The sequence below is a fragment of the Macrobrachium nipponense genome, chromosome 21 (genome assembly GCF_015104395.2).
Source record: "Macrobrachium nipponense isolate FS-2020 chromosome 21, ASM1510439v2, whole genome shotgun sequence".
Lineage (NCBI taxonomy): Eukaryota > Metazoa > Arthropoda > Malacostraca > Decapoda > Palaemonidae > Macrobrachium > Macrobrachium nipponense.
The window spans coordinates 60364872-60392848 of NC_087212.1; the positions used below are offsets into that span (position 1 = coordinate 60364872).

The 27977-nt window shown below is 37.5% G+C and overlaps 3 protein-coding genes across 12 annotated transcripts in view; 1 reads left to right on the forward strand and 2 right to left on the reverse strand.

Annotated features, from left to right (window-relative positions):
- Window positions 1-3525: 3525 nt before the first annotated feature.
- Window positions 3526-27977, forward strand: part of LOC135198069 (opsin Rh5-like) — a 707912-nt gene continuing 683460 nt past the window's right edge. For 2 of the 9 annotated variants that reach the window (XR_010310718.1, XR_010310719.1), the window contains exons 1-2: window positions 12376-12994; window positions 15066-15165. Coding sequence is in view for 1 of the 9 variants with exons in the window: in XM_064225476.1 (XP_064081546.1) it covers window positions 10314-10342 (29 nt within the window). In the remaining 8 variants the exon portion in view is untranslated. Of the gene's footprint in view, window positions 3591-10246; window positions 10343-12374; window positions 12995-15065; window positions 15166-27977 lie in introns of those variants that run through there. The other 7 variants (XM_064225471.1, XM_064225472.1, XM_064225474.1 and 4 more) reach the window with 7 other exon arrangements.
- LOC135198067 (protein Star-like) lies at window positions 15757-26613 on the reverse strand. 2 transcript variants are annotated; one of them, XM_064225466.1, is made up of 7 exons: window positions 26468-26613; window positions 23914-24020; window positions 21990-22129; window positions 21583-21696; window positions 19671-19865; window positions 19114-19326; window positions 15758-18699 (listed from the first exon to the last, which is right to left on the reverse strand). In XM_064225466.1, the coding sequence occupies exons 1-7, from the start codon at window positions 26476-26478 to the stop codon at window positions 18565-18567; spliced, it is 915 nt and encodes a 304-aa protein (XP_064081536.1). In that variant the 5' UTR covers window positions 26479-26613; the 3' UTR covers window positions 15758-18564. The 2 variants fall into 2 exon arrangements, with proteins under 2 accessions (XP_064081537.1, XP_064081536.1); XM_064225467.1 differs by lacking the exon at window positions 23914-24020 and having other exon boundaries at window positions 15757-18699; window positions 26468-26558.
- LOC135198068 (glycoprotein-N-acetylgalactosamine 3-beta-galactosyltransferase 1-like) overlaps window positions 27597-27977 on the reverse strand; it is a 52981-nt gene continuing 52600 nt past the window's right edge. Inside the window, exon 10 of the mRNA XM_064225468.1 lies at window positions 27597-27907. Within this exon, the coding sequence (XP_064081538.1) occupies window positions 27803-27907 (105 nt within the window). The 3' untranslated portion in view covers window positions 27597-27802. The remainder of the gene's footprint in view (window positions 27908-27977) is intronic.

The following is a 27977-nucleotide window of genomic DNA, read 5'->3' on the forward strand; positions in this document are numbered from 1 at the left end:
CCCAGGCTGAGTGTTGAAGACTTCGTCAGCACCAAGATGACCTAGAAGTACACTCCCTCGAGTTACACAAGAACTTCTCCGTGGCGCAGGTACTGAAGGCAGGGGTCTGGTACAACCAGACCACTGGCACCTCCTTCTACCTTTTGGATATTGCCCACAGGTCCTTGGATCGTTTTCCTTGGGACCCGTGGTGTCTGCTCAACACGTTGTGTAGCTAACCCAGACCCTAGCAGGCTGAACAGCATCGAGTCCTGGTGTGACTGTAAGAATAGATAAGCGAATGAGAGAGTGACTGGCTTCTCTTCCTATCTTTTTCTCCCCCTCTACCTTTGGGTAGAGGGATACGGTCATCACCTTGCTGGATAAGGACGAGATGCCGGTGAGCTACTCGACAGAGCCCCATCCTATCCCTTTCACTAGGGATGGGAGCGAATATCCACCACTTCCTCCTACAAGGGGGGGAAGTGGATGCCAACAAGAGACAAACCATAACTTTATGTTGCCTCTTGCAAATAGGAACTTGTTCTTGTTTGCTGGTACGAAGAGATACGCTTGCCTCTCTCTTAGTACTTGGTCCAGAGGTCTGACCATTGATCCTGCGGTGCACACCCCGATCAATCGGACAGAGGCTTGGATCCCTCCCTCGCTCTTACGACCAGGGAGGCATTCCAAGGTTGGGCGAACACCAGTCTGTTCACAAAAGACTCAGATTCCTCCCACCAAGAAGTGAGTCTTCCTATTGTAAAAGGACCGAAGGTTTGTATGCCCTGTCGGAACAAATGACAATTTGTCCAAAATTGCATTTTTCCTAACTATACAAACCTGAGGTCCTTTTACACATAGTCCCACCTCATGCCACCCCTCACTCTGCAGTTTTTGCTTGGGCCAAAAGCAAAAGTGATTTGTTTACCTCCCAGTCGCGTGCGCCTAGCAGGCCCTGTCTGGACAAGCAGTTAACTACCGAACCCCTTGTTCGAAAGCTTACGACCTATCCAGCTGCCGCTAGTACCTTCCTATTGTAAAAGGACCTCAGGTTTGTATAGTTAGGAAAAATGCAATTTTGGACAAATTGTCATTTTAGTTGTATTAAGAAGAAAATTTGGGTATGCGGTCTATGCCCTTCTACCCGATTAGATGTTATTCAAAGTACTGACTTTGGTTAACAGAATTTTACTTAAAATCACTTACAAATATGGTGGCCCATATCATATTCCTATTATCACTTTTGTATTTCCTACTACTAAAAAATGCTTTTAATGTTTAATAACAAAATTGATCAAAAGACTTGCCAGAAAAAGAAAATATTGTTATTATTTTACTTTGTAAGTTGCTACGGTAATTGATCCATGATCCCTTTATCCCCCGAGAGTAACCAGATTCGCCGATCAGGAGCACCAATATGCAGTAAATGTGCCTCGTGTCGAATATGTCTGCTCCAGAGATCTTTTATTCCTCACAATGTTGGACTGTGGAACAGCGTTACTACCCTAATACTATTATCCCAGCATTTTAATACATTTATATAATATTTTTTCTTTTTTAATAAGTGGGATCACTCTGTTTCCCGTTACTTCATCTTATAGCTTCCTAGTGAACACCATATTCTTTGGAACCTTGAATTTAAAGTCAATGGGCCTTGTGGTTTAGTTAGTGTTGTTGTCTATACTCTGTTTTTTTTTCCATCTGCCTGTGGTGTTTTCGTATGGTAACACTGCGTCCGGGGCTTTAAATAGTTACGCTATGTGTAAGTTTTAGGTAAATAAAAGGATATCTGGGTGTACATTTGCAACTGAAAAGTGTTTTAATAACTTACTGTATGCGAATTACACCGTTAATATTCGAAACATGATATTATTTATACCCCAGGACGCAGTGTTACCATGCGCAAACACCAAAGTGGAGGGACAGATGAAAAAAACAAACAAACAAAGTATAGTGTGTATTCAGTGAATGTTCAGTGAGTCAGGGTTTAGTGGATGCTCAGTGTGCAAGTGTTTAATGAGTGAGATTGTGAATGTTCAGTGACTGTTTAGTGTTTAATTAATGTTTAGGGATTTAATGCTCAATTAGGGTTTATTGAGTATTTAGTGTTTAATGAGTGTGTAGGGTTTAGTGAGTGTTTAGAGTATAGTTGAGTACTTGGTGAATATGTAGTGTATAGTGAGTGCTTAATGAATGTTTAGTGAGTGTTTAGTGTATAAACGTATAGTAAGTGTGAGTGTAAATGTATAATAAGTGTTAGTGTTTAATGATGGTACTGTATAGTTACCGTTTAGTGACTATATGCAAAGAAAGTCCTGCAATTTACATGAACCCGTTATGATAGACGTTGCTTAGATCCAAGAGCAGATGCTTAGGCCATGACTACAATGGTTGGAGTGCTTAGGTCATCCTGTTTTTGTAAGGTGATTTTTCTGCGTGAAATTGGGTCAAGTAATAATGATAATAATATACAGGAAGTAGACCCTCTTTCAAACAAGTTCTGTTTAAAAGGATGACTGTATTCAACGAATTAATCTTGTGTAGGATTGTTTCTATTCTAATAATCCAAAGCGCTTTCCTGGCACAGCGATGTCAGACAGTCAGTGGCCGATGTTCATATTGAAAAAAGACAGCAGGGATGCAGGAATGATCTTATTCAGGAAAAAAAATATCCGTCTGGAGACGACGAACCCCGCCCGAACGTGACTACCGATTCATCAGCCAGTTATTGTCTGAAATCGCTGAGCCATAAAAAGCGACTAATTAGAAAAATCGAAAAAATCCTATACAAGATTAAGTCGTTGAATACAACCACCCTTTTTAACAGAAGAGTAATAATAACAATATTGAGTATGAGATTATGCTGATTAGGGTGCAAAATTTTGCACTTCATCTACAATAAACCTCAGCATAGAATTATTTCGAAATGTATTTTACAGTGGTGGTTAATTTACCAATAGAAAATAACAGTCTTATAATGATTAAGTAAGAGGAAAAAAAAAGCAAAATTGCCGTAGTGCTTCGTCTCTACAGTAGTAGCACCAGGAGCAGGACCGAGACCTTTCAATATGGAACGAAGACACACTCGGTGAGGAGACCGCCACTCTACACATGCCAGTTGCAACTTCCCAATGACGTAATTTCGAATCAATTCGATATTTCTCTTACCAACTGTGCATTTTCATTAGTGGAGCAACAGAAAGAATTTACTGCCTTTTTTTGCACTGCACCCGAGAACGGACTGTTTAAACTGGTATAATGTCATAATGTTCAAAATTTAGTTGTCTACCGTTGAAAATAGTCTTCAACGCACGCACTGGCTGCAAATTTTAAATCTTCAGCCTCCTTAAGTGGCTGTTTTGCTCTACAACGAAAAATCACAATAAAAACGCAATTACATTTTAAAAACCGCATTAAACAGATTTAAAAAATAATTTTGCGACTATATGGTTATTTTTGAAGTAAAGTTTTATTAAAATAGAACCAATGTGCCAGCTCTCTTTCCGCGCCAGTCTACGGGAAAAGTTACGAATCTTTTCAGAGGGAGAACCGAAGACAAAGACACTACTCACGGTAACTCACCGTTAGCTACTGCTCCCGCAAGTTCGGTATGTTCCTTGCGCTGGTATTACATTATTTAGTGTGGCAACATACAGTTAGGTTATCAAGATTTGTGATTCAAAAGTGTATCTCGTGTGTTCGCGAAGAAATTAAGTAGATTTGTTTTAATCAGTTAAGAAATAACCTCCCTATATACTATAAGGCTTCCGGTCAACTCGAGTTGGGTTAGCAAGGAGTCTTGCAACGTGGGTACTAGCCTACATAATATTATATGAATAAATTTCAATCTTTTAATAGTTGCGAATGACAAATATGTCTGCATTATGAATGGTACTCTAATATTAAGCCATTTTATGAATACGAAGAACGTCATGAAAAGCAATGTGGGCAAGCCTACATATATAGGTCTAGGTTTGTAGACACTTTCAACAGGCATACCATCCCTCCCCTTCCTCTGTAGGGGGAATTCCGTCAGTGCACCTCATGCTGTGCACTATAGGCATTACTTCAGGTTTTTTGCAACGTCCTTTCGACCCCTACTGCAACGCTTTTCATTCGTTTTACTGTATCCGTTCGTATCTTCCGTCTTCCTTTCCAACCTCTCCAAACAATTGATGCATAGTATAACTGCGAGGATTTCCTCCTGTTAGGCAGGGTAGTATTCACGATCAGCTTTACCTGTCAGTTCACACGTGACCGTTCGAATGATTTGCGTCCATACGAAAAGAGAATTGAACTGAATATAGAAATAAGGCCAAGAATTGGATCTATGACGTCGTTCAGCGCTGAAATTGAAATTGACAGTAAAAGCGGTAACCGGAGATGAAAAGGTTCTCGCCTTGTCTCCGTCGTGGCAACACTACTTGGCACTAATGGAATTCCGCTGGCTTTGGAAGGTGGAACAATATCGGCTAGCTGCTGCAGCGGTTTACTTAATAATAAGAAAGAAAAGGCCTCTCGCCCATTAAAGAGAGATGTCTACGCTCATGCAATATCAGAGTAAGTTTAAATTAGAACGGGGGTGTTGGTTCATTTATGAAATGGACCGCGAAGCCTACTTTCACAAGTAACACCTTTCATAAAAGGCAGGAACTGGCCTAGGCCTACACCAAATTGTGTTTATCACATGGAAACATTTTTATTTTTGTATTAAATAATTTGGACTCGCAATGGTGTACAGTTGGCGCTGCAGTGGAAGAACTTGGGGCAATTCCATCAATTCATCCGTTTTGGTGAGTGAAGTGACTCCGCCCACTAACTGTCTTCTAGTACTACATGTAGTAAGTTTTAACGCTAGATTTGATGAACTAACAGGTAAACCTGATCGTGAATACCCGGCCTTACTTTTCAAACATTTCTATTGTCAGTTCCCATGTCAGCGCTGAATGACCTCATAGGTCCTAGCACCTTTGCCTTCTGCCATAATTATAATCTATTCTTGACCATCCTTTAGGCAAGGATTACATGAACCACTCCGTGGCGTCGCGGTGTGTGGCTTCCCATAGGTTTCCATTGTTTATAAGCCGAGGCGGGGATCAGCGACGGCATGCCACATATGTACTCGTTTGCTTGACATACCTTATAAACTATGTAAACTTATGGGAAGCCACATCCCCGCCGCACACCGACTCCACAGAGTGGTTCGTGTACTCCTGGCCTTAACTGATGGGTTGTAGTATCCAAGGTATATCCTGATCTGGGCTTCCCACCTCGCAGACGCATTTCATTTGAATGTTTTATATATCCAAATTGCGTGACAGGAAGCTCTTGTGTCAGTGTAGTCGATGGTTAACTTATAATCGGAAGATATTAGAAGACATGTAATTGATTGACGTTTAACTCTCTCTCTCTCTCTCACACAATAATAATCAGTTCTTAAAGTTGTTGCTTTGTCGTCAAATGGCTAAATTACTAGTACTATGAGCTTGTTGCCAATTATGTGTAATAGTAATTGAACAGCGCAGTTTACAACAAGATAAGAAATTTTTGGTGGTTAACCGACTTCATTCACCCGGTCGAAATGCTTAGTCCTAAAAGCCTTCTCTCTGTTAGAAGTTTAAGTATGACATTCAATGCCCTTTGCCCATGAATACTTGCAACTCAAGAGGTAGTTAAGTGTAGTTAGTAATTTTCTGGAGATTTCGTCTTAAAATTTCCAGCAGTTATTAAGGAAAGTCCTTGTAGGGCAGCTAATCAAAATTCCAGTTTGTATATCGATTCAACTTGTCGCACCGTCCCCAGTCATATGTGACTGTATAGCGGCGATCCCGCACAAGGCCGCATGTTAATGCTTATTTTAGGTAATTGACGTCCAGTTTGACGAAGTTCAAATTAATTAGAGATCAGCACGGTACGCCAATCTAAACCCAGTATGTTCCCTAGGCCAAGCACACTGAAATTGATAATAATTGTCCGAAAAATACTACTAAAGAAGATTCCCCCCCTCCACCCCCAGAATAGCGTTATGGTCGTACACTACAGGACGGTTTGGACAGTAGTGAAATATTAGCACAGTCTGAGTCTAATCTTGATGCCCTTCTGTAGCAAGCGCCTCAGTGGCGTGGTTGGTTTGGTGTTTGCTTCTCACCTCGGTGGTCGCTGGTTCGATTCTCGGCCATTCCATTGAGGAGTGAGAGATGTGTATTTTTGGTGATAGAAGTTCACTCTCGACGTGGTTCGGAAGTCACGTAAAGCCGTTGGTCCCGTTGCTGAACAACCACTGGTTCCATGCAACGTTAAAACACCATACAAACAAACCCTCTGTAGCAAAGATCCAGTTTTCCTTTTAGCTGGCGTAAAAAAAAAAAAGAATCATTCCTTTTAGCTGTTCTGTGAAACTATTGCAAAACGAGCAGAAATTGCTGGAGAGGGTTCTCGCTAATCCATATTTATTTATTTCTACGTAAACCTTTTCTTAAGAGGTAAAGCCAAAATAATTATTTTGGACATTGGTGACTCAAACTTAGGTGCATTCGTTAGCAAGTTTTTCTTTTAGGCGGCCTGATGTATATATATATATATATAAATAGTATTATATAATTTATATATATATATATATAAATATATATCATATACAATTAATATATAATATATTAATATATATAATAATATTATTAGAATATATATATATAGTATATATATCATATCTATATATATTATATAGATATATATATATTGGGGATGCATGGACTTATACGATAAACAATGCACAAAGCAGTTACAGTTATTGTTGGAAACCAATTTGCTTTTTTACGCGGTAATGAACTAGGAAGGAAGTTTCCAGCCAAACTCGTTCATCATTCTAATTAAGCATACTATACACGACGTTATCTTGCACAGTATAATAGAGAAAGTTAAGGAACTCGCAAGTCGGACATACTAGTTCTCATGGATTGTCTAGTTTGATCTCAATACATTGTTAATTTGCCATTTTTTTCATTCCATTTAAAGCGCTTTTTAAGATTTTCAGTGATTAGTTTGGTGACATCCTCTCAGTTCTTGGTTCGGTGATAACCTCTTGCTGTTTTTGCACTGCCCCGATCTTCAGCATTTTTAAGATAGCTAGGTTGTTTTGGTTATGGTTTAACCATTGACTGATTTTGCACATTTAATTTAATTTTGGTGTAGGGTTTTCATCTCAGGTGCGTGATATGCCAGTTCTTTGTTAGTCTCCAAAGTTAACTATATCTTAGCTTTACCAGACCACTGAGCTGATTAACAGCTCTCCAAGGGCTGGCTCGAAGGATTAGATATTTTTACGTGGCTAGGAACCAATTGGTCACCTAGCAACGGGACCTACAGCTTATTGTGGGATCCGAACCACATTATATCGAGAAATGAATTTCTAACACAAGAAATAAATTCCTCTGGTTCCACGTTAGCCGAGCCGAGAATCGAACTTCGGACCACCGGATTGGTAGCCCAGCACGAAATCCACTCGTCCAACGAGGAACTCCAGCCAACCTGAAATCCACATTTGCCGGCCAGCACTCTCCTTTCATTTGCACATTTCATTCTTTTGCACCATTGATGCGTGTGACACCAGTGCTTCTGCCACTACATCTAGTCTCATAGCTAAAGAGGATCATCACTTCTGCTGCTGCTAGTTGCATAACTACTCCAACTGGTGGTTGTGCTTGTTTTCTCTGATCACTATGCTTGCACAACCAACAGCAGGGGTTGCTTTGCAACTGGCAACAATGAATAGACGCTGCTACGTAACTGCTCCAGCTGTTGGTTGTACATGCTTATATAGACCATTGTTCCTGCAAGCTGTTGGCCAGTGCTAGCCTCCTCCCTTAAAGTTTTCCTCATGCATGGCTTCAGGGTTTTCCTCATGCATGGCTTCAGGAAAACCTTTCTTCAGGCTGTTGCTCTACCTATAGTCATGCTACTGTCGCTGTCACTCCAGGTTAATAGAACTTTGAACTAGGCGTTGACTGCTCATCTACTTCTTGCTGTGCCACCTGTTCAGCTTTCAAGAATTTGTCACCTTATGTAGGACTCTCCAGAACCTTGGGGCACCCAAAACTCCTGTCAGATGCTCCTTCGTTAAAATTTTCTGATTGTCCTTGTCTTAAGGCTGTTGGTTTTCCTTTCAATTAGGAAGATGGTAAAATGAAATTTCAAATCTATTAGATCTCATCACAGGAGGTGAGAATTGCACCCATTTTACTTTAACCTTATCCCTGTCGAACTTTTTTTTTTTTTTTTTTTTTTTTTTTTTTTTTTTTTTTTTTTTGTTTTTTTTTTTTTTTTTTTTTTTTTTTTTTTTTTTTTTTTTTTTTTTTACTGGTTCAGAACCTGATTCCCATCGAACTAATTTTTTTTTTCTTTTTTTTTTTACTAGTTTAGAACTGGGAAACTAAAACTCATGAATAATGATTATTACCTGCCATTTCTGAAAACAAACCTTTCACTGTCAGCTCGGCTGATTTGCTTCGAAGCATATATGTACACCAGGATAAAAAAAAAATTATTGCCTTCGACAATGAAGTAAAGTTGATGGTACTAAGGAGGAAGTAGAAGAGGTGTAGTGACTCCTTAGATTCTTCACCAGCATTTCATAGTACCAAAGTCTGCAGGTGTTGGCAGAGTAGGTTGATTTATACCACAAGGTGCCCAGAGTACACTGATTATCGGACTATGACTTGTTTTTTTATATATATACGCAGGGAGACTTAGTTACTAGTGGTAGACCTATACTCTGTTTTTTTTTCATCTGTCCATCCGCCTGTGGTGTTTTTGTATGGTGACACTGCGTCCCGGGCTTTAAGTAGTTATGGTATGTGTAAGTTTTAGGTAAATAAAAGGATATCTGGGTGTACATTTGCAACTGAAAAGTGTTTTAATGATTTACTGTATGCGAATTACACCGTTAATATTCGAAATAGGATATTATTATAATCGTTGAATGTAAGCTAAATGTAACTATCTAAAGCCCGGGACGCAGTGTTACCATACAAAAACACCACAGGCGGATGGACAGATGGAAAAAAACAGAGTATAGTAGGTGACCCAGGCTGGATGACAGCTGATGTGACAGCCCCCCACTAGTTTGGACCACCTTGTCATGGTTCATTCCCGGTTACGAGTCCAAGAGTTGTATATATATAGACAGACATACATATAACTTGGACTCGAACCCGGGAATGAATCCCATAGGGTTCAAGAGCTCCTCCACTATGACAAGGTGGTCCAAACTAGAGGGGGGGCTGTCGCATCGGCTGTCATCCAATCTGGGTCACCTACTCGGTCACGGACTTAAGTAATTGAAATTGGAAATTATCGTGTCATCCCTTCACCAGCTGTTCCTTGCGCTCATTACGTTCCCATCGTTTCTCATATTCCCATCCTTATTATCCCCGTCTCCGTCAGAGACCGTTGTAAATTCTAACAATTGTGAAATTCTTGTGGGGTACGTGTCGAAGTGATGTTAGAATGTGCTACTTTGCTAACAGTAATTTCGTTGCATTGACATAGTATAGAGTACCGTAGTGTGACTCAATCACCGCCGCTCCCTGGGCCATTTGGGATCTTGGGAGATTATTTCTGAGATTTCCAGTGGGAGCTTAACGCTTGCTTACAGTGCCCCTCTATTTAATGTTACTCAGTGTTGCTAGTTTAAGTTCTTGATCCATATTCATGTACCTATGTGATCCTTTAGAATTATGATTCTGCTTACAATTGGGTGGCGCATTTACTTTGCTATTGTAATTAATAGTGATAAATGTCAAGAGTGCCACAGAGACAGTCAGTGCTCCTGTAAACTTTAATCTTCTGATAACCTTATAGAAATTATATTTTGTCTGGACAACTTACGTTTACCGTCAGTCTTTTGTAAAGTAATTTTAGTGGTTTCCTATAAAGGTAATTACTATTTTTGTTCATAGTTGCTTGCCCCTTTGAGTCGGTATAGTTTTTGCACAAGGCATTTTCTTGAACAGAGCCGAAGTTTGAAATTCTCATAATAAAACTTAGTACCGGGCACGCAGGCCATGACTAAACTGAAAAATCGAATGCAGTTTGTTTGAAAATACCCTGACAATTTTGCCAGTTTCAGATTACTAGTTGTTACATATGTCCGTAGATATCAAGACACCTAATTCAGCCATGACTGTCGCTTTGATGCACCGCTTCTCATTATGCTTTCTGCTCAATGATAAATCACGTTGTAATTTGTAATTTTTTTGTTTATTTGCAGGTTACACTTCCTTGACAGGTAAGGATGTTTGTTATACCGATAAGCTACGAGCCAGTTAGTATGAAGTATGAAATTGTTTTTCCTACCATATCAGAGGTTAGTTTAATTAATCTTGCATTTTCATTTTCTGTTGGTTAAATTACATTAGAAATTCTTTGAATTTTTGGCACCTTGTTAGTCCACTTCACACTTGGGAGCTTTGACAAGCATATAGACATTTTGGACCTTGATTAATTTTTGGTAATATGTCAGTCCGCCTTCTATGGGGAACTTCTACCTCGATTCATTTCCTATGTTTGGAAGCTCATTTATTTTGGCACTATGTGAGTCATTTTCATAGTGAAATAATGTACATACTATGAATAGTTTTAAGGTTTGTAATTTCGCCGCTTCTTTGAAGCCTTCTGGTGAGAAGCATTTTGTAGTTAAAAAATCGTCCACGATTTAAACTTTAAAATTTGATTTTTTGAGTGTAAACATAATTTGAACTTGCTCAAGATGCTATGTAAACTGCATTGTTAAATCGTAAATGGCTTCGATGCATAAAATGTGTGTTGCTGCCTGCCGTAAGAAGAGATCAACTGCGTTTGCCTTGGATCTCAGTATTCATTGCAGCTTGGCGTAACGTACATTTTCTTTACGTAAATACTGTTAAACTTCAGTGAGCGCTATACTAATAATTGCCGTAAATCGTAATTGCAACATGGCGTAATGTAGATTTTCTGTGGATAAGCATAGTTAAACTTCATAAAGTTGAACGCTTTTGCAACTATCGCTATTTTAGGCATCAACCCAAGGGACGTCGTCATTCTTTTTTGCTTCAGGCCAATATTGGGGATTTGGTTCTAGAGTAAAACTTGATTTTAACGGTTCGCGGGCAAATTTCCGTTGCTTGCTTGCTTACGCATAAACATTAATAGACATAATGGCCCTTGGCTTAAATTGTTTAAATTTGAGGCGTAAATTTGTTAATTGGCTTACGATATAAACGATTATTATTAGGGTTTGGAAAAAAATAATTTTATGGGATGCTTTTAAGCTTAAACCGTGGTATTTACTGGCTGTAAACAAAATGTACAGTATTTGCTAACCTGTATTAAACTAGGCTGCTGATTTGCTTTAAGCGTAAACTTGGGCTGTTAAGTGGCGTTAGGCGTAAAATTGGGTCTTTAAATCGTTAGAAGAGCACATGGTGTTGATGACTCTTTGTGTTCCACCATGTTTAATTTTATGAGTATTTTTAAGCATCTCGTTTTGTTTTCTTGTAGATTCTATTATGAGAGACCTTGTTGAATGTGAAAATTCCTTACGTTGTGTAGACTGATTTTTGCCAAAGTTTACGTTTATATTGACGTATTTGTTATTTTATAAATATCCAACACAATGCTATGGATGGTTTCGATATTTTATGCTTTATTTTGTGACATAACATTTTTAATTGATGTTATTATATTTGATTGTTTTTCCATTTTTGTGATGTTTTTATAATATTTGATTGCTTTACCATTTTTGTGATGTTATAATTTTTTTTATTGCATTACCATTTTTGCGATGTTATTATAATATTTGATTGCTGTATTATGTTATGTGGTGTTTTGTTATAATATTTGATTGCTTTACCATTTTTGTGATGTGCCATTGTAATATTTGATTGCTTTACCATTTTTGTGATTTGCTATTATAGATTGCTTGTAACTTTACTTTTGGCTCGGTAGTACTCGGTGTAACAACTGGCTATCCAGAATGAGTTGTTATCTTTAATCAACGCTTATGTTTCAAATGTGAAACTGTCAGACATATTTGTCTTAAAAAAAAAAAAAATTAAATGGCTCGAGAATATCAAATTCAGTTTTAAAGTTAGAAAAAAAGTAGTCGTATATTTCATAAGAAAAAAAGTAGTCGTATATTTCTTAAGAAAAAAAGTAGTCGTAAATTTCTTAAGAAAAAAAGTAGTCGTACATATCATAATTCTGGATAGCTATATATTTTTCTTCAGCATCGTTAAAGGCTCACAAAGGTATGTGGAAGTGTGTGTGTGTGTGTGTGTGTGTGTGTTTTTTTTTTTTTTTTTTATACAGATTTCGGACTGTTCGGCGATTTTTCGTTTCAGATTTTGCGGCAAATTTAGTTAGGTAAAATTGATATATTCCCCTTTACTTAATAAATTTTCTTATATTCTTGCCAATTTTCCAAAACTTTCGACTTGAGGTTTCGGAAATTCAAATTAATTTTCACGAACACAAAGACTGTTAACATATTGCGTTTCACTTACGGACTTCGCTGTTTCCCATCATTTCAGCTTGTACTTTGATGTAATAAAAAATTTAAAATTTATCGAATGCATCTTTTATTAGGTCGTAAGATTATTTTTCGGTTATGAAGAGCCTGGAGAGTTGACGATTTCTGAGATTAGAAGGTGAGCATATAAAATTGATTTATTACAATTTTTGTTTAATACTCAGATTAATTAATAAATTTTGAAGAAAATTTATCAAGAAATATATCCTAATGGTCATTTAAGCTTATGAGTTTTTGGAAAGTAATACTTTGGAGAAAGATCTACAGCCTTTTATAGTGTATTAATGATACCCAAACAATAAAAAATTAGGCAGTTTGTCATTAATTTTTGATAACTGTTCTTTTAACTCATCTAATAGCGTATCTTTTAAATTGTTTTCAGCCATAGAGGTTTTCCATCAATAAGAAATCTTCTCCGGTGACAGATGCCCAAGAAAAGTTATAAGCTTGGTGAGTATACTTTTTCTCTAATCTTAGTTGAAGGTACATATCTGAACTTTGTTAGCTTCTCATTTCTTTGTCGAGCTCTTTTCATATTATTGTATTTTCTTTTATACAAATATCCTTAGACCCTTCCCTTCTGTCAACATTTAAAGGCGTTCATATAATTTTGGACTTGTTTGATAGAGTACTTCAAATTCTACTTTTAAATATTTGTTAAGTAATGGCGTTGAAAGTTCTGATTTTCCCTATTACTAAAGACTCACATTGAACTTATTCGCCTGTGAGTAGAATTTCAGTTAATCTGTGTTGTTTACTTAGTTTCATCTCTTTCCATAGTACTAAGTCGAATAATTTATTTTAGTCTTTCCTTGAAGATCCTTCACTTAAATGAAAATTTGTATCGATATCTTTATGGAACTGAGGATGAGTCCCCATTCCATCGTAACGCATTAAAAACTAATTAACTACAATTAATCAATGGAGGTCAGTTATTCATTTATTGCTCGTATTAACCATCGCTGTTCTATCTCTTTATTACATTTTTCCAAGACCAGTTATCTGTTATCTTGCACGAGGTGAAAGTTTTGCTTCCCTAAAGAACAGGAATAGTATACTCTTGCTTTTACTCTAACCTGCAAGAATTTCGCCAAAAAAGTGAGATTATGAAGTAATTCTGATATTTGTAAGTTTCCAACCTGCATTTGGAGTATCAGAAAGAGGTCACGTACGTGACGTCTCTGGTATTGCGGATGCGGGTTCGAATACTGCTACGCACGTCAGAAATACTCCATATCTTGCATTTGGATCTCAGGCTTTGTTGTGACAAGCTTATCCAAAAAGTCTGAAGAATTCGAGGTGTTAAGGTATATATAATTTCTATCTGACATTGAGTTCCTCGTAGGTTTATAATTCATTAATTCAGTCGTTCGAATATCAGAAATTAAATATAACGGATTGCAGTGAAATCGCCCCCATCAAAAACGCCCCCCCCTTTTAGCAAAATTGCCCCAGCTGTAAAATTGTCCCCTTCAAAAACGCCCCCACTTTCAACAAAATCGTCCCCTGCAAAATCGCCCCCCACAGTTTAAAATTTAAATAGTTAACAATTTAAACAATTTTAAAGCAATAGCCGTTGTTAAACACAAAGAAACTGTAGCTGACTGGCTTTCGTTTTTCTTTGCATTTAACCATCGACATATCTTTCAAATTGCAAGTCCTTGAATTAAATTCATTTTGATCAATAAACACTAACGCAAATATACACACTTCACGGTGTATGCTTGGTTGAGCATAAGACAAACTGACGTTGAAGGATCTGTCATCAACATCTGGTCAGGACCCACTGCATTAGGCGGTGTAGAATCGGAGGCTGTTACTGATGGTCTGTATGGTTTGTTGACTGGTGTAGGGTTGATGTTGGTTCATGATAGGCTGGTACTTTGTGATGAAGTTTTGGGGTTACAGGTCAGGCAAAACCACGTGAAGATCTCGTCAATTTTGACTCTACTTCTGTAGTGGTCTCTGTCGATGCCTGTACAACATTTTGTGATGATGCCAGTTTTCACAGTAATCACACTGGACAGCCCCTTGTCTTGGCCGGACGGTCTGTGAACACTATACATTTACTAGCCATTGTGTATATTGACAGTCCACAAAAGAACACTTTTATATATCACCATTGTCAGCGTGGACAATTATAAGAAACAATGACATCCTCTAGCGTTATTCATCTAAACATTTATAAATCTTAACAAGCAACTCTTAATAGTTATAAAATTAGTAAACAAAAAATGCGAACTTTTGCGGCGCTTATGTATGTTTAAATTATTGATATTTTAATCCGGGTATTTTATACGATGGCACGATTTTGTTAAAAGTGGGGGTGATTTTACAGTGGGGCGATTTGACCTTCACCCAATATGCCTTGACTAATACTGAATCTTTTGGGTCCTAGCAGATTCGTGTGGCTATTATTACTCGAATTACCCGTACTTATAATTATTTACTATCCCAAGTATTGAAACTGCATAAACTGTAAGTTGCTGTTTCTTGGATCTGACGAGAAATTCTGTTTCAGGTTAAATATTCAAGAATGTCTTGGTACTGCGAGAATCACCTTCATAGGTTAACCACATTATGATAACAAAAATGGATCTCAGACGACAGTGTTTTTGAAGGTAAGAGCTAAGTTTTTAATGTGGGTGACAAGGGTGAGATTATTTTCACACTTATGTATTCCTTTAATTTCTTTGAATTTAAATTAGACTAGTCTACCGAACTGCATGTATAAATAATTATCAGTTGTACATTTTCGATGTTTATGATAACAAATAAATGAGCCATTTTAGTTTTCTGTAAAAGAAAGTGTTGAGATGGCTATTTGTCTGTCTGTCCTCACTTTTTCCGTCCGCCGGCTATTTATCTGTCCGTCCGCACTTTTTCCGTCCGCCCTTGGAGCTTAAAAATTACTAAGGCTAGAGGGCTTCAAATTGACATGTTGATAATCCACTTTACAATCATCAAACATGCATAATTGGAGATCGCTAGCCTCAGTAATTTGTATTTTATTTAAGGTTAAAGTTAGCAATGGTAGTGCGTCTGCCAAACCTATAGATGCCATATGCGCGATGGGAATAAACAGTTTCATGAGAAAGTAAGTCAAGTATTTAGGAAAAAACACATGCAGATATAAATGATAGATCTGTAGAGATAAATAAAAGCAATTTTGGTTTTCACTTTTATTAAAATTTGTACAAATACTTATATATATGAAATCCTGTTTGTTAGTTTCATAATAGTAATAGGATACCAATCATCACAGTTGATTATAAATGTAAGCATGTGTATATTTAGCATTTAACAGGAAAGTTTTGAAACTTAAGGCTTTATTCACGCATTTTAATAGCTTTTTAATTTTTTTTCATTCAGTTCAAGCGACAAATTTACCACCTGACTCCAAACACACATGAGCAAACTCTCGCGTTCAAAGTTGCAATTAATCGTTTAGAAATTACATTAATATTGATCAAAATAAAAAAAATGAATCAACATAAGTGATTAAATGAGTAAACAGGTAATCGAAAATGACTGTTCACGACTCTGTACCACTACTACTGCAATGTCCCAATCACTTATTTTGCATTGATTTATGACACTTCACACAGTCCGAGGAGTGCATGAGATTTCTCAACGTTCTTCTTCCTTCATAGTATTTCTTTGGAATTCCATTGTCATCCTCCTTATGAGGTGATCTTTCCAACCGAGTTTTTTCCCCATTGATGTAGGTATAAGCTGAATAACAGTGAACCCTATTCAGGACACTGCATTTGTTAGTGTGGTGTGTATCTCTCAAGCTGCGGCTTTGGAAGCTGTTCAGTCCTTTGAGCTGGCATGCAGAAAGGAAACTGAATAACGCGCAAGCAGTGTAAACGTGACTTTTTTTTGGGGTGCTTTGCGAGCATTCTATTGAAACAACCTATTCGAGAAGCAGTAGGACCAAGGTAGCAAAAAGTATGACATTTTGTAATCTGCTCACCATCCGGGTAAAAATCCTTTTTCATTTCTCTGCCACTGTCAGCTGCGTAACAAGTTTTCGCTCAACCGAGGTTAAAGCTGGTAAACTTTTCTGATCATAGTTTTGCTCTACATGTATGTATGTCTGTATGTATGTGTGTTAATCAGCCTGTCTGGTATACACTTTTCAGCTTGTGTAGAACCACTGAATCAATTTCAACCAAACTAGTTCGTTCAGATTTGAAAGCTTGCGTATATAATCTTGATTCAGGTTTGTTGCAATGTTATACTTGTTTTGTCTTCGTTGTTGTTTGTGTTTGCGTTTATGTCCTTACGGGTTTCTTTTATTCTCTTTCTCTCTTCTCTTCTCTTTATAGTCAGTCTTCTTCGGTAGCTTATTGGTAATGTTTGGAAGGTTATCTGTTATATGGGCTAACCTTCAATTATCACTTGCGGTGAGTTTTTCTTTTCTTAGAAACATTGTAGATTAATTTCTTTTTCGTTTTCCAGTCTCTCAGGAGGGTTTAAGCTTGGGTACACTGTAGGACTCTTGGCAAGTTAAACACCACTTAATTAATCTTACTTATAATTAGAGTACTAGTCTACAATTTCACTTTACACAACACTACACAGGGAACAGTGGGAGAATGGACATAGACTCCCCTTATAAGGCTTAGATCCTAACTGAGTTTCTCTGAGAGCTCAAGTGAAGTCTCAGCCTAACTCATACAGTTAAGCTCCTCCTTAACTTCTACTAAGACACATCCTACTACTTCTTAAGTGGCTTTCCTTACTTCCGGTGCCACCCCTAGATTAGTCTTATTGGTTACGTTTCTCTACGGTAACCACCCACTGAAAGTGTCAAAGTTCAGATTTTCCACTGGAGTTTGCAACTTACTGTTTTGGCAAACTGCTGCCTGTGTTTAGTCTTGTTTTCGAAACTGCTATTTCTGCAGTCTGATACTGCCACACATCTACTCCCTTTTCTACCTCTCCTGGTAGAGTCTTTGATTACTCTATCCTCACTCTATACATATTTCTACCAGTGGATTTTCCTATCTAATTGTCCCTACATATTTATAGACAGACTCCTGTTGTTTCCTAACAGCAACCATGACTTCTGGGGTCGTGATAGTGTCCCAGAATTTGATGTGGGAATATGCAGAAGAAATCTTTTAAAAAACCTTTCAAGATCGACAAGACCCATACATGAAGCCCTTTCATGATCGACAAGACCCACACATGTCGAATTAATAAGCAGTTGTCTCATGTAATTTACATTCACAGTTCAATGGCCCTAAAAACCATATGGGTATAAAGCTTTGCCCAAGAATATGGGGAAAATAATCAAATTTTGTTATTGCAGCAGTGTGGCTTAGGTGAGCTCTTTGGCCCATAGCCTCTTGTATTATTTAATTGAGTTATTGTCTTTTTAATAATCTGCTGATGACGTGAAGATGGTGAAAATCTTTTATTAATGATGTTAAATAAATTTATAGAAATGCGTAAATGCGTATATAGAATGAGGACAAGCGATGTTGTTGGGATTTCTCAATGTGAATATTGCGGAACTTCGTTGTTGATGGGGTGAGTTTTAACCAAAAGCTTTCTTGTTCGTGCGTTGTACATGTTTCTACATTTAATCTTAGGCCCGTTCATTTCATAGGACTGACTTCCTCAAATCATGGTCACATCCATTTAGATTCCGTAGGGGGTTAGTACCGTCAATGCACCTCAGGCGGCGCAATGTAGGCATTACTTAAGGTTCTTTGCAGCTTCCCTTCGGCTCCTAGCTGCAACCCCCTTTTATTCCTTTTATTTTACCGCCTTTGATACTCTTTCTTCCAGTTACTGTCCACCCTCTCTAACAATTCATTCTTAGTGCAACTGCGAGGTTTTCTCCTGTTACACCTTTTTAAACCTTTTACCCGCCAATTTCCGTTTCGGCGCTGAATGGACTTAGTTGGCCCAGTACTTGGCATGCATGCCAAAAGCTTATAAAGCAATCAATCACATTCATTTAGATCATAATAAACTTGAAAAAGAAATTTTTTTCTTAGCGGCTAAGGAACATAGCCATTTTTCGTGAAGAGTGTATAATGTAATTCATCTCGAAAGACTGTGTAGTCATTACTTGTTAGGTACTTTTTTAATTCCATTTTCCAGTTGAGAGCGTAATTGCTTTTGACGTAAAGTACCTGAAAATAAACATAGACTGTACATGCAATACATGATGGAATTTTCTAGAAATTCATATCTAATAGTAAATAGTATCTACATATCTGTGAAAATTTAGTTGTTGCAAGCTGTAAGACGATCTTTTTAAAATTACCATCTACTCAAGTTTTGTTGATTGTGGAGGCAGATTTACTTTGAACATTCAACGAATGACTTCAGGCCATTACATTAACGATTATTATTATTATTATAGAATAATGGTTTGGCGCTCATACATACACAATTAATACTAATCTACGAACCTGCCATAATAAGCTGCAGTTGTCCTTTAAAGGAAGCCCTAGAGTAAACAATGTTTTTGCAAGAGAGAGAGAGAGAGAGAGAGAGAGAGAGAGAGAGAGAGAAGGGGGGAAAGGGAGAGAAGCATAATTTACCTTTATGTCTACTTTGGCCCATGGGATAGTTTTTAGAACTCTAATCTCGTCTCCTGCGACATCTAGATGAAAGAAATCGATGACCGTGGTGTTGAGGGCCAATAGGATCGAGTACAGAGGGAAACATTGAACTTCGGACAAGATTGGTCTAGTCGTAGTTCCCATCTGTGGTTTGTTGGTTTGACCAGTTGTTAAGTCTGGTTTCATGGTCACCTGAAAGATGACCAAGATTTTTGAGTTCATCTTAGACTGTTAGGTTATAGTTTCATCCTTATTGCTCTGTCAGTGAGCGTTATTGGACGCTACTTAAGTCTTTGCTAAATGTTCTGTATTGTTAAATTTTCAGTAATTTCGTAAAGACTGATTCCATGGTATCATGACAGGTTATATTAATGCCTTTGGCTGGTGCATATTTCTGTTCTGTAATTAGTACAAGTGACAATAGTTCCAGAAAATATAATTTTGTTTTATATTACTGGAAGGTGTAAAAATTGCCGATGAAATATGAATTAAATCAATTTGTTTTATTATGTCGTAACGGAAAGGAAAGGTCTAACCTTGATAGGATATTGATTGACGCTTAGACATGCATTGACTGTCCATGCCTTTCTGTTCTTCAGCCTCAGGCCTTCCACGTACTTTGGATTTCCTTCAATGAGTACTCCTTTCCATCCAAGTTCTCTTTCAAGGGCTAGTGTGTGTGAGTTACTTTCTCCATCCAGAGCACTGCTTTCTATAAAGAATCCGTCCCTCTGAAAAGGAAAGGAAATGATCTCTAAAAATCAAGTATACCATTCAAAATAGAACAACGCAGTGATAGATGTGGGAAGAAATAAAATTACATTTAATTTGTTTTGCAATAGATCCAAAATTGACAGAATTTCAGTGCTTGTGTTTTATAAGCTTTTTTTTTCACTAAAAACTAAAGAGTGGCCGAGATTCAGCAGTTTGAAATTAATATTGAAGTCAGTCTGATTATTAGAATTTTGACAATTTTGCATAGTGCATGTGTAAGTGTTACATAATAAAAATACGGAATGTTATTCCATATATATAAAAAACTAAAACTATGATTAATTAAAAACCAGTGACCCAAGAGGTCAACCAGATTGCTTGCAGGAATGTGATCAGACCAGAGACGATAAAGTATGCTAAGATGACGTATACAATAAAATAGGCTAAGATGACGTGCCGTCACCTGTGGTCCTTCATTTGTTTTGAAAACAGTCCAAGCTTCCTCCTTGAGACAACTACCGCGACCTATAATTTAAACGGCCTACGTGATTTGTAATCTATGTCATCTGTGTGTATGTTCGTATGTTCGAGCTACTGTCTGGTTCCTTTATGATTTGTAAACGAGATTGTAGTCAGATTTGAATTAGCCATCATCATTGGCAGACCTGTACAAATTTCCTCTGATCTTCATCATGTAATCTCAGAGAATAGAAGTATTTTTTGTACTCAGTGTTTTCTACTAGAACCTCACATCAGAAAGAGATCGAATGAAGTTATAACTATCATCATGAGTTTAACATATCTCCGTCGTCATAACACAAGAAGATATTGACTTCGTAAGTTATCATCAAACCCCAAGACACTCCAATGAGTATGGAAGTGCATAACCAACCGACTTAGCTTAAGATTATCGCAAGTCTAACATAACCTCACAGGGCGCCTTATTATACAAGGCAACAGCCCTTATACATGCTCGATTGAACTTTTATGCCTTTTAGAATACATCCATAAAAAATCATATAGAATGAAGTTATTTTAATATTCATATGCAGCATCTACTTCTGTAGCTCAATGCTGAAAAGGCTGGAATCCTTTGACGTGGTGGCCAAATACCTTGGAATGCAAGGAATATGATCCAAAAGGAGAGTAATAAGATTATCAAGTCTTAAGGGTATCGACTGGGTGCACGGCACCCTGGTTTTTCTGTTTACTATTTGATATATTTTATTAGGCAGCGGTGTTTGTATGACATTTTGAGCTTCAACTTTTTGTAAAATAGTCTTCATGATTCTTATGCCAATAATAGGCAGACTGATGCATAAGGACGATGATTTCATGGCCTCGTGAGGTGTACTGTACTTAAGGAAAATTGACTGAATTAACCTCATTCAAATGATTTGCGTACTTGCGATCATTTTAATGATTTTTTCTTTACTTTCTGCAGGTAGATTTAGGTAAAAAAACTGCGGCGTTAGTTGTGTTATTTGGCTAACATTATTAGATCGCATAGCTATAAGCGCAGCTGGTCTGTTTATATTGGTCCGAAAGGAAGTTGCGAAGACTGCTTGTGTGCTTATCAATCTTTTAAAATTATCTTGGATTTTATCCTAGCTTATGCCTCATGATTGAATTATCAGAAACCATCGGATGAATTTTTGCCAAATAAATGTAATTTTCAAGATTTTTCACTTTGACATTGATTTTCATTTGATAAAAATTCATTTAAATTCTTACCTTTTCTTTGAGAACTTTTCGAATCATCGCCATTTTCCCTTTGAGTGGGTCCTCGGTGAAGCTGAAGTTGTATGGGTACGTCGAAGGGGGATTCAGAAAATGTGTCCTAATTCTCTGCAAATGATGAAAATTTTTATTACTGCTATTGTCATTTTGCCTTTATATCGTGCTATGCCCTACTGAAGATGTTACCGTAATTATGCAAAAGTGTAGAAATTGCAGAGAAAAAGCTTGGCCAGAGAGTATGAAACTGTTGCAGGCATCTTGAGTTTGTAGAAAATTCAAATGCCTTACAACCCCCATTAAGTTTTTAAAGTTGAAACATAACTTAGCTTCCACTTTACTGAATATTAGTGGTGAATGTCTGCTATACTTTTGATATATTTAACTGTGTGTGCATTTCAAACCTTAATCAGCCATGGGTTTGATGGTCTAACGGAGAGTGGAGACCTTAGTAAGTCTTCCATTGATAAGAGGATTTTCTCTTCATCTGACGTCTCCATGGTTGATACTGATACCTTTTCTAACAGTTCCATCGTTGCCAGGTCTGGAATGAAAATATGGGTTGTCTTTGAAATTGAAATTTATAACTGAAATAAACAAAATTAATGTAGAGAACTATTATGTTTTTGCATGCATGCATTCCCATGCTCATATTATTCGATAATGACAAGTTTACTTTTGGCACTTTTCCATCTCATTCATACCCACTATTAAACCTTCAGAAAACACCGGTCCAGGACATTTTCGACAGTCAGATCACCTCATTGCTGCTTCTCCAAACCTTTCGTCCCCAATATTTTCCACTTCAGTATCTTTTGTTCTAATAAGTTTACATCTACATTGATGGTTAGTCACTTAGCGATTTATTAAAGGAAAGAGAGACACAGGAACTTGGAATAAGGCTAAATTTATTTATGGAAATTTATTTCTTTTTGACTTAGCATTGTAGATGGAAAGGTAGTGATGGGAATCTTTGACTGTCGGGGTAGCTTCGTGATTGGCTGCCAAAGTAGACGGCAAAAAGAGATTACCGCAGCGATGCTTGTGAAGCTTCGCATGGCATCCCCCTTCAAATGTGATAAAAGAGAAAATTATTTACACCCTTGCCACCCTATTGACTATTAGACTAAGTCATCCGTCTTGGCTAATATGGTACCAAGGACACGATACAATTTGCAAATTATTAAAGAAGATGATTATAGTGCAAAGTATAAATTTTAGATAACTTTATTTATAATAAAACATGCAACTGAAAACTGTACCACATCCGTACGAGGTAAGTGGCTTGTAAGGAAGCTGAGTGTTGCTATAGACAAGGATGTAAAAATGAATTAGTTTGAAACTTGCAGTTGCAGATACTAGACATGAAATATACATATTGCTCTGTGCAAGAAATGGCTTTGTTACAGATTAAGTCTAAGGAGATTGGACTTGATCTCAATATTTTGATAGAGTGACTTTCCCGACTTCCAGACAACTGGGTTGTAGCCTGTTAATGGAGACCCAGTCCTCTTGTTTGTAGAGTTGGACGGTGCTTTTTTCTGTATTTGAGGAAAAGAGAGGGATCCATGCATGGGGCCATTAGAGGTGGCTTGTGGGCTTAGTTGTGTAAAAATACAAAACAGCACATGTGGCGGGTTCTTGATGTGCACGGCTTTTTCATGCTGCCTTCTGGCGACTATGCAGTCTTGATGGCTTAGGTTGCTTAGACCATGGAACATTTTGTTGAGTACTATTTCGGTAAGAAAGACATTGATTACTGCTTTCAGAGTGGTACAGAGGCCGAGGATGGCCCAGGAGAGTTGTGACTTTCTGTGTGGGCTGCTACATCTGGCTGTAAAGGCGGCAGGGTTGTAGACAGTAGTGTAGTGTTTGCTTGACCCCGTTAATATGGCCAGAGTAGTCTATGCCTTTCGGATAAAGGCTGGTTCTTGATCAGAGGCTAAATCAGAGGGGCTGCCTGTTGATTGTTTGTTCTATTATGGCACCTATGGCGATGGTGCTTGTGTCCATGATTCTTCTTGACAGCCCACTAAGGTGTGGGATTGCTGGACAGATCCTACTTTAAAAGTAGGTTGATGTGAATATTTTCTGACTAAGAGTCAGCCTACGTTTGGTAGCGAAAGGAAGAATGTGGCAGCAACATTTTTTTTTTATAGAACCACCCTTTTTACAGAGGTGGATTATTTTAAAAATAAAAAGTGTAAGCGAGCGCACGTGTTTGCGTGAGGTAATTTCAAAGCACTTTTATTATTAAAATTTCATAGGATTTGTTTATATCCTAATTACATACATAAAGGGAAGAGAAGAGCCTATTGTAATACTTACGTCTCCACGCTACCAACGTTCCATTACCCAGATATTGGATAATGATTACCAGAAAGCAGCAGCCTAATAGTATTTTGAGAAGCCATCTGCTTCTTAATCCAAAAAACCTGTGAAAGATAATTCTGAATTAATCTCTCTCTCTCTCTCTCTCTCTCAAACACACATTTACTAATATGCCTGAATACAACGTACGTTACAACGGACAAGGAGCAGTTGGCACAATAAAGCAGTTCACTTTCGTATCAAAAAATTACCCGGGAAAGTCTTTATTAAAAAAAAACACACACACGCACGAAGTGTTGGTGGTGGTGCATGTCGTTGCCTACGCTTGGCATAGTATATTGTTTATAGTAACTAATGATGAACTAGCAACTGGAGAGAGAATGAGGCTAAACGCGTATTGATCGTCGGTTGGACAAAAACTTTATTAGCCTGCTGTATATTGGTCACCAAGACCACGAGTATGGCCAGAAGCGCACACTAACACGCGCATGCGCTCTTGGAATTATGCGCATTCCGCCAGTGATACACGAAATGTAATACATAGACGATTCCGGTTAATTAAAGTGTCTTCACAGTATTTACATGGTAGCATTTTTGCGCTTAATGAATGAAGATCAAATTCAGATAAGCAATTGACTAACCAATAAAGTAAGTGACACGGGTGATTAACCAGAATGGCTAGTGGTGCGTGTCCAGTCCTTGTTTTAATTTGTGTACGGTCCAAACCTTTAGGAACTGGCTGGGTGAAAGCTATGAAAGAATACTGCTTCTTGACAGCTGCAAAGATTTATATTTATACATGATTTATTAGCATAATTAATAAAACTATGAGTATTATTGAAGATATATTACATTTATTTGTCATGTGTAGATTCAAGGAATTTGACTCTGCTGCTTCTGATAAACTGAGAGAGAGAGAGAGAGAAATTTGTGCATTCGAAACTTGAACGTGACAAGAACGTCAACGGTTAAATAAGTTGCTCATACACGCACGGAGTTTTTCCGCTCATAATATATTCACCAAATTAAAAATTAAAAAAACAAAACCGGGAAACTGTTCAAACAACACTTTGAACATACAAAAGAGCATGGATTGTCTCAGCTGACAGATTTCGAGACGGAATCAGAAATAAAGAAACTGACGAGATAGCAGTGCCGTGTTATGATGGAATCAAAGCAGGAATTGTTTTTAGCTCAAAATGAGATGGCACCTCGTATACTAAAGAGACTGTTTTGCAGAATATGGAAGCGGGAAACAAGGCCTAATGTTGGGAATTGTGTTTCAGCAAAGATACCAAGGAAAGGTATCCTGACTGAATGTGATAATTATAAAGGCTTTGTACTTCTGCCAGTTTTGATGAAAATATTCAGGTTATTATTGTACAGAAGTTATGAAATTTTAAAAATCCCCTTCTGATGGCACTCGTTGATTAAGATAAAGGATTTAGCAGCATTCAAAGGCTTGTATTGTGATTTAAATGCGAATTTATCGTATATGGAATCTTGTCAGGTGAATTCGTAATAAATGATAGGATGCCACAGGCAAATGTGTCACCTTTGCACTTGCCTTTCTTATGGGTTTTATAATGAAAAAATTGGTTTGAGATGAAAGAAAAAGTTTAGATTGAAGTAAGATAAAACCTTGTCACATTTACAGTATATGCACGATGGATGAAATAACACCAGATGGAGTGAGGATTAATGAGTATGAATCTTTTAAATACATTGGAGCAATGCCATTCAAGGCAGATTCTTTTTAGTTAGAAATGGGCTTGCTGGATAAGATCTGGAAATCAAATAGACGGAAATTGAGACTAAGATTATTGCTACAGACATGCTGGATAAGATTTGGGGCGTCAGACTGAAACCGGGGAGTTAAGGTTATTGCCTTACGAAGATTCATGTCTATTCGAAAATGTTTAGAAGAATATTAGAAGACAAATGGCAGGGTGGAGCAAGAAAGATACCAAAAGGTATAGTACGGATATTCCATATTTGGATGAGCTAATAATGAAAGTGAGACGGAGTTGGCTTAAGCATAACCTTGGCACCACCCAGGTGTAAATAGCACGTGATTGTTAGCGGTGCTGTTTTTGTGATCTCACTTCATTTGCTTCGTCAGTATTGGTTTGGTTTGATAAATATTCCTCAGAATGCACACGTATTTATGGATACGAGAGAATTCGGGCGTGATTTGAACGCTTGTTTGTATTTGAAAATAGAGTTATTAATGTTCAATGAAGTCCAGAATTGCAAAGCAAATTCCTACTAGCTGAAAAATCTGTAACAGATGACGCCAGCATCAGTGCAGCCGGTTCTAGCGTACAGTTAGTAGAGACAACCATTGATTATTCAGATGTCATGGTGGTTTGAAAAAATCATTTGGCTGCGTCGTCACTAGAACGAAGGTGTATTGGATACGTTAAGTTCTGTTATCGAAAATATCTGTTCAGTGTGTGCAAGGCATGGCACTGGAAATGGATGATTGCGAAGTTTTAGGTAGTTGTTTCTTAGATATGCAGAACATTTTCAGTAGTTGATAAATACTCACAAATCCTTCATTGGCTGTTTCTAAGTTCGAAGGCGAAAATCGTTCCTTCCACCGCGACGATTATTGTTCTACTGGCACGCATAACGTTAAAGAACGTCTGCTGCTAGGTCGCTATTCATTTCATGACGTGATCGACACTGCATGACTGCTGAATTCACTCTTCAAGTCACCTTCACTATGTTACTTTTTTAATTCCTTAGTTCCCATATTCACCATGATATATATATATATATATATATATATATATATATATAATATATATATATATATATATATATATATATAGATATAGGAGGTGGATATTTTGTGGAGATATTCCATTGCTGAAGGCTAGTTATCCCCATCGATATTGGATATATCATACTCCGCCTTAATAAAAAGCGCCCAATTATTGCGTTAAGATTATTTGGGAAACAGTGTACCCAAAAGAGTAACGATTTTCAACTTTTACTATAGTAGATTCCCATCACCCGTGCATTTGATGTCTAGGCAAGTCCCTTACGACGCTCCTGATTGGTTGTTGATATGCCAATGACAGGGCTGGAAACTCTGTCTCTCTCGAGAGTTCACATAGGCAGGATGTATGTTCCACCTCTCCTGAGGGCTACGCCTTTCAGGAGAGGTGGAACGTACATCCTGCCTATGTGAACTCTCTCGAAAGACTGAGATTTCCAGCCCTGTGATTGGCTTATCAAAAGCCAATCAGGAGCGTCGTAAGGGACTGGCCTAGACATCAACTGCACGGGTGATGTGAATCTACTATAGTAATAACAGGTCGAAAATCCAAATTTAGTTGAGAGCCTACAGCGTCAAGAGCCAATGCATTTTTTTTCCTTAAGATTTTGCATTGAGGGCTCTGTACTTAGTAGGACAAAACTGTTATGCAGTTGTTTGATATAAGGACTATTGCAAAATACTGGACCTCTGAGGAGGTCCTTTGATTTATTGAGTATCCTGTGTACCTTCAAGTCAGGAATTTCATTCTGCCATATCCGAGTAGTCTCGGCGCCAGGTTTCCCAGTAGTTTCAACGAGAGGTGGTGATGAATCTGGTTTGATAATGAGATTTTGTGAACTATTTTCGTTACCAGTTGTCAATGAGTTTGAAGGATAAAAATAGAGATCAGGCGTATGAAGGTGTAGGTTTATTTACAGTTCTTAGGAAGAGTAAATCATTAAGGATTTATTGTGCAATTTATGGATCATATAGGAGGAAATGTGCCGCAGTGCTTACAATACTACTATTGCTACTGATGCTAAGATTAATGTCTATTATTAAAACAAGTAATTGTGTTTAGCGTTACATATTACACATGCAATTCACATATAAATTTTATTATACAGATATAACATTTTCCCCTACTTTCTGCGTCAAGATGTCATTTTGTTGCTGTTCTTTACTCTTCAGAGCTTCAAGTTTCTGTCGTTGCTTTTCCAGAATCTATGAAAAAAAAGTAACAGAGTAGTTACAAGGGATTATTTATTTATTATTATTATTTTTTTGGCTGTAT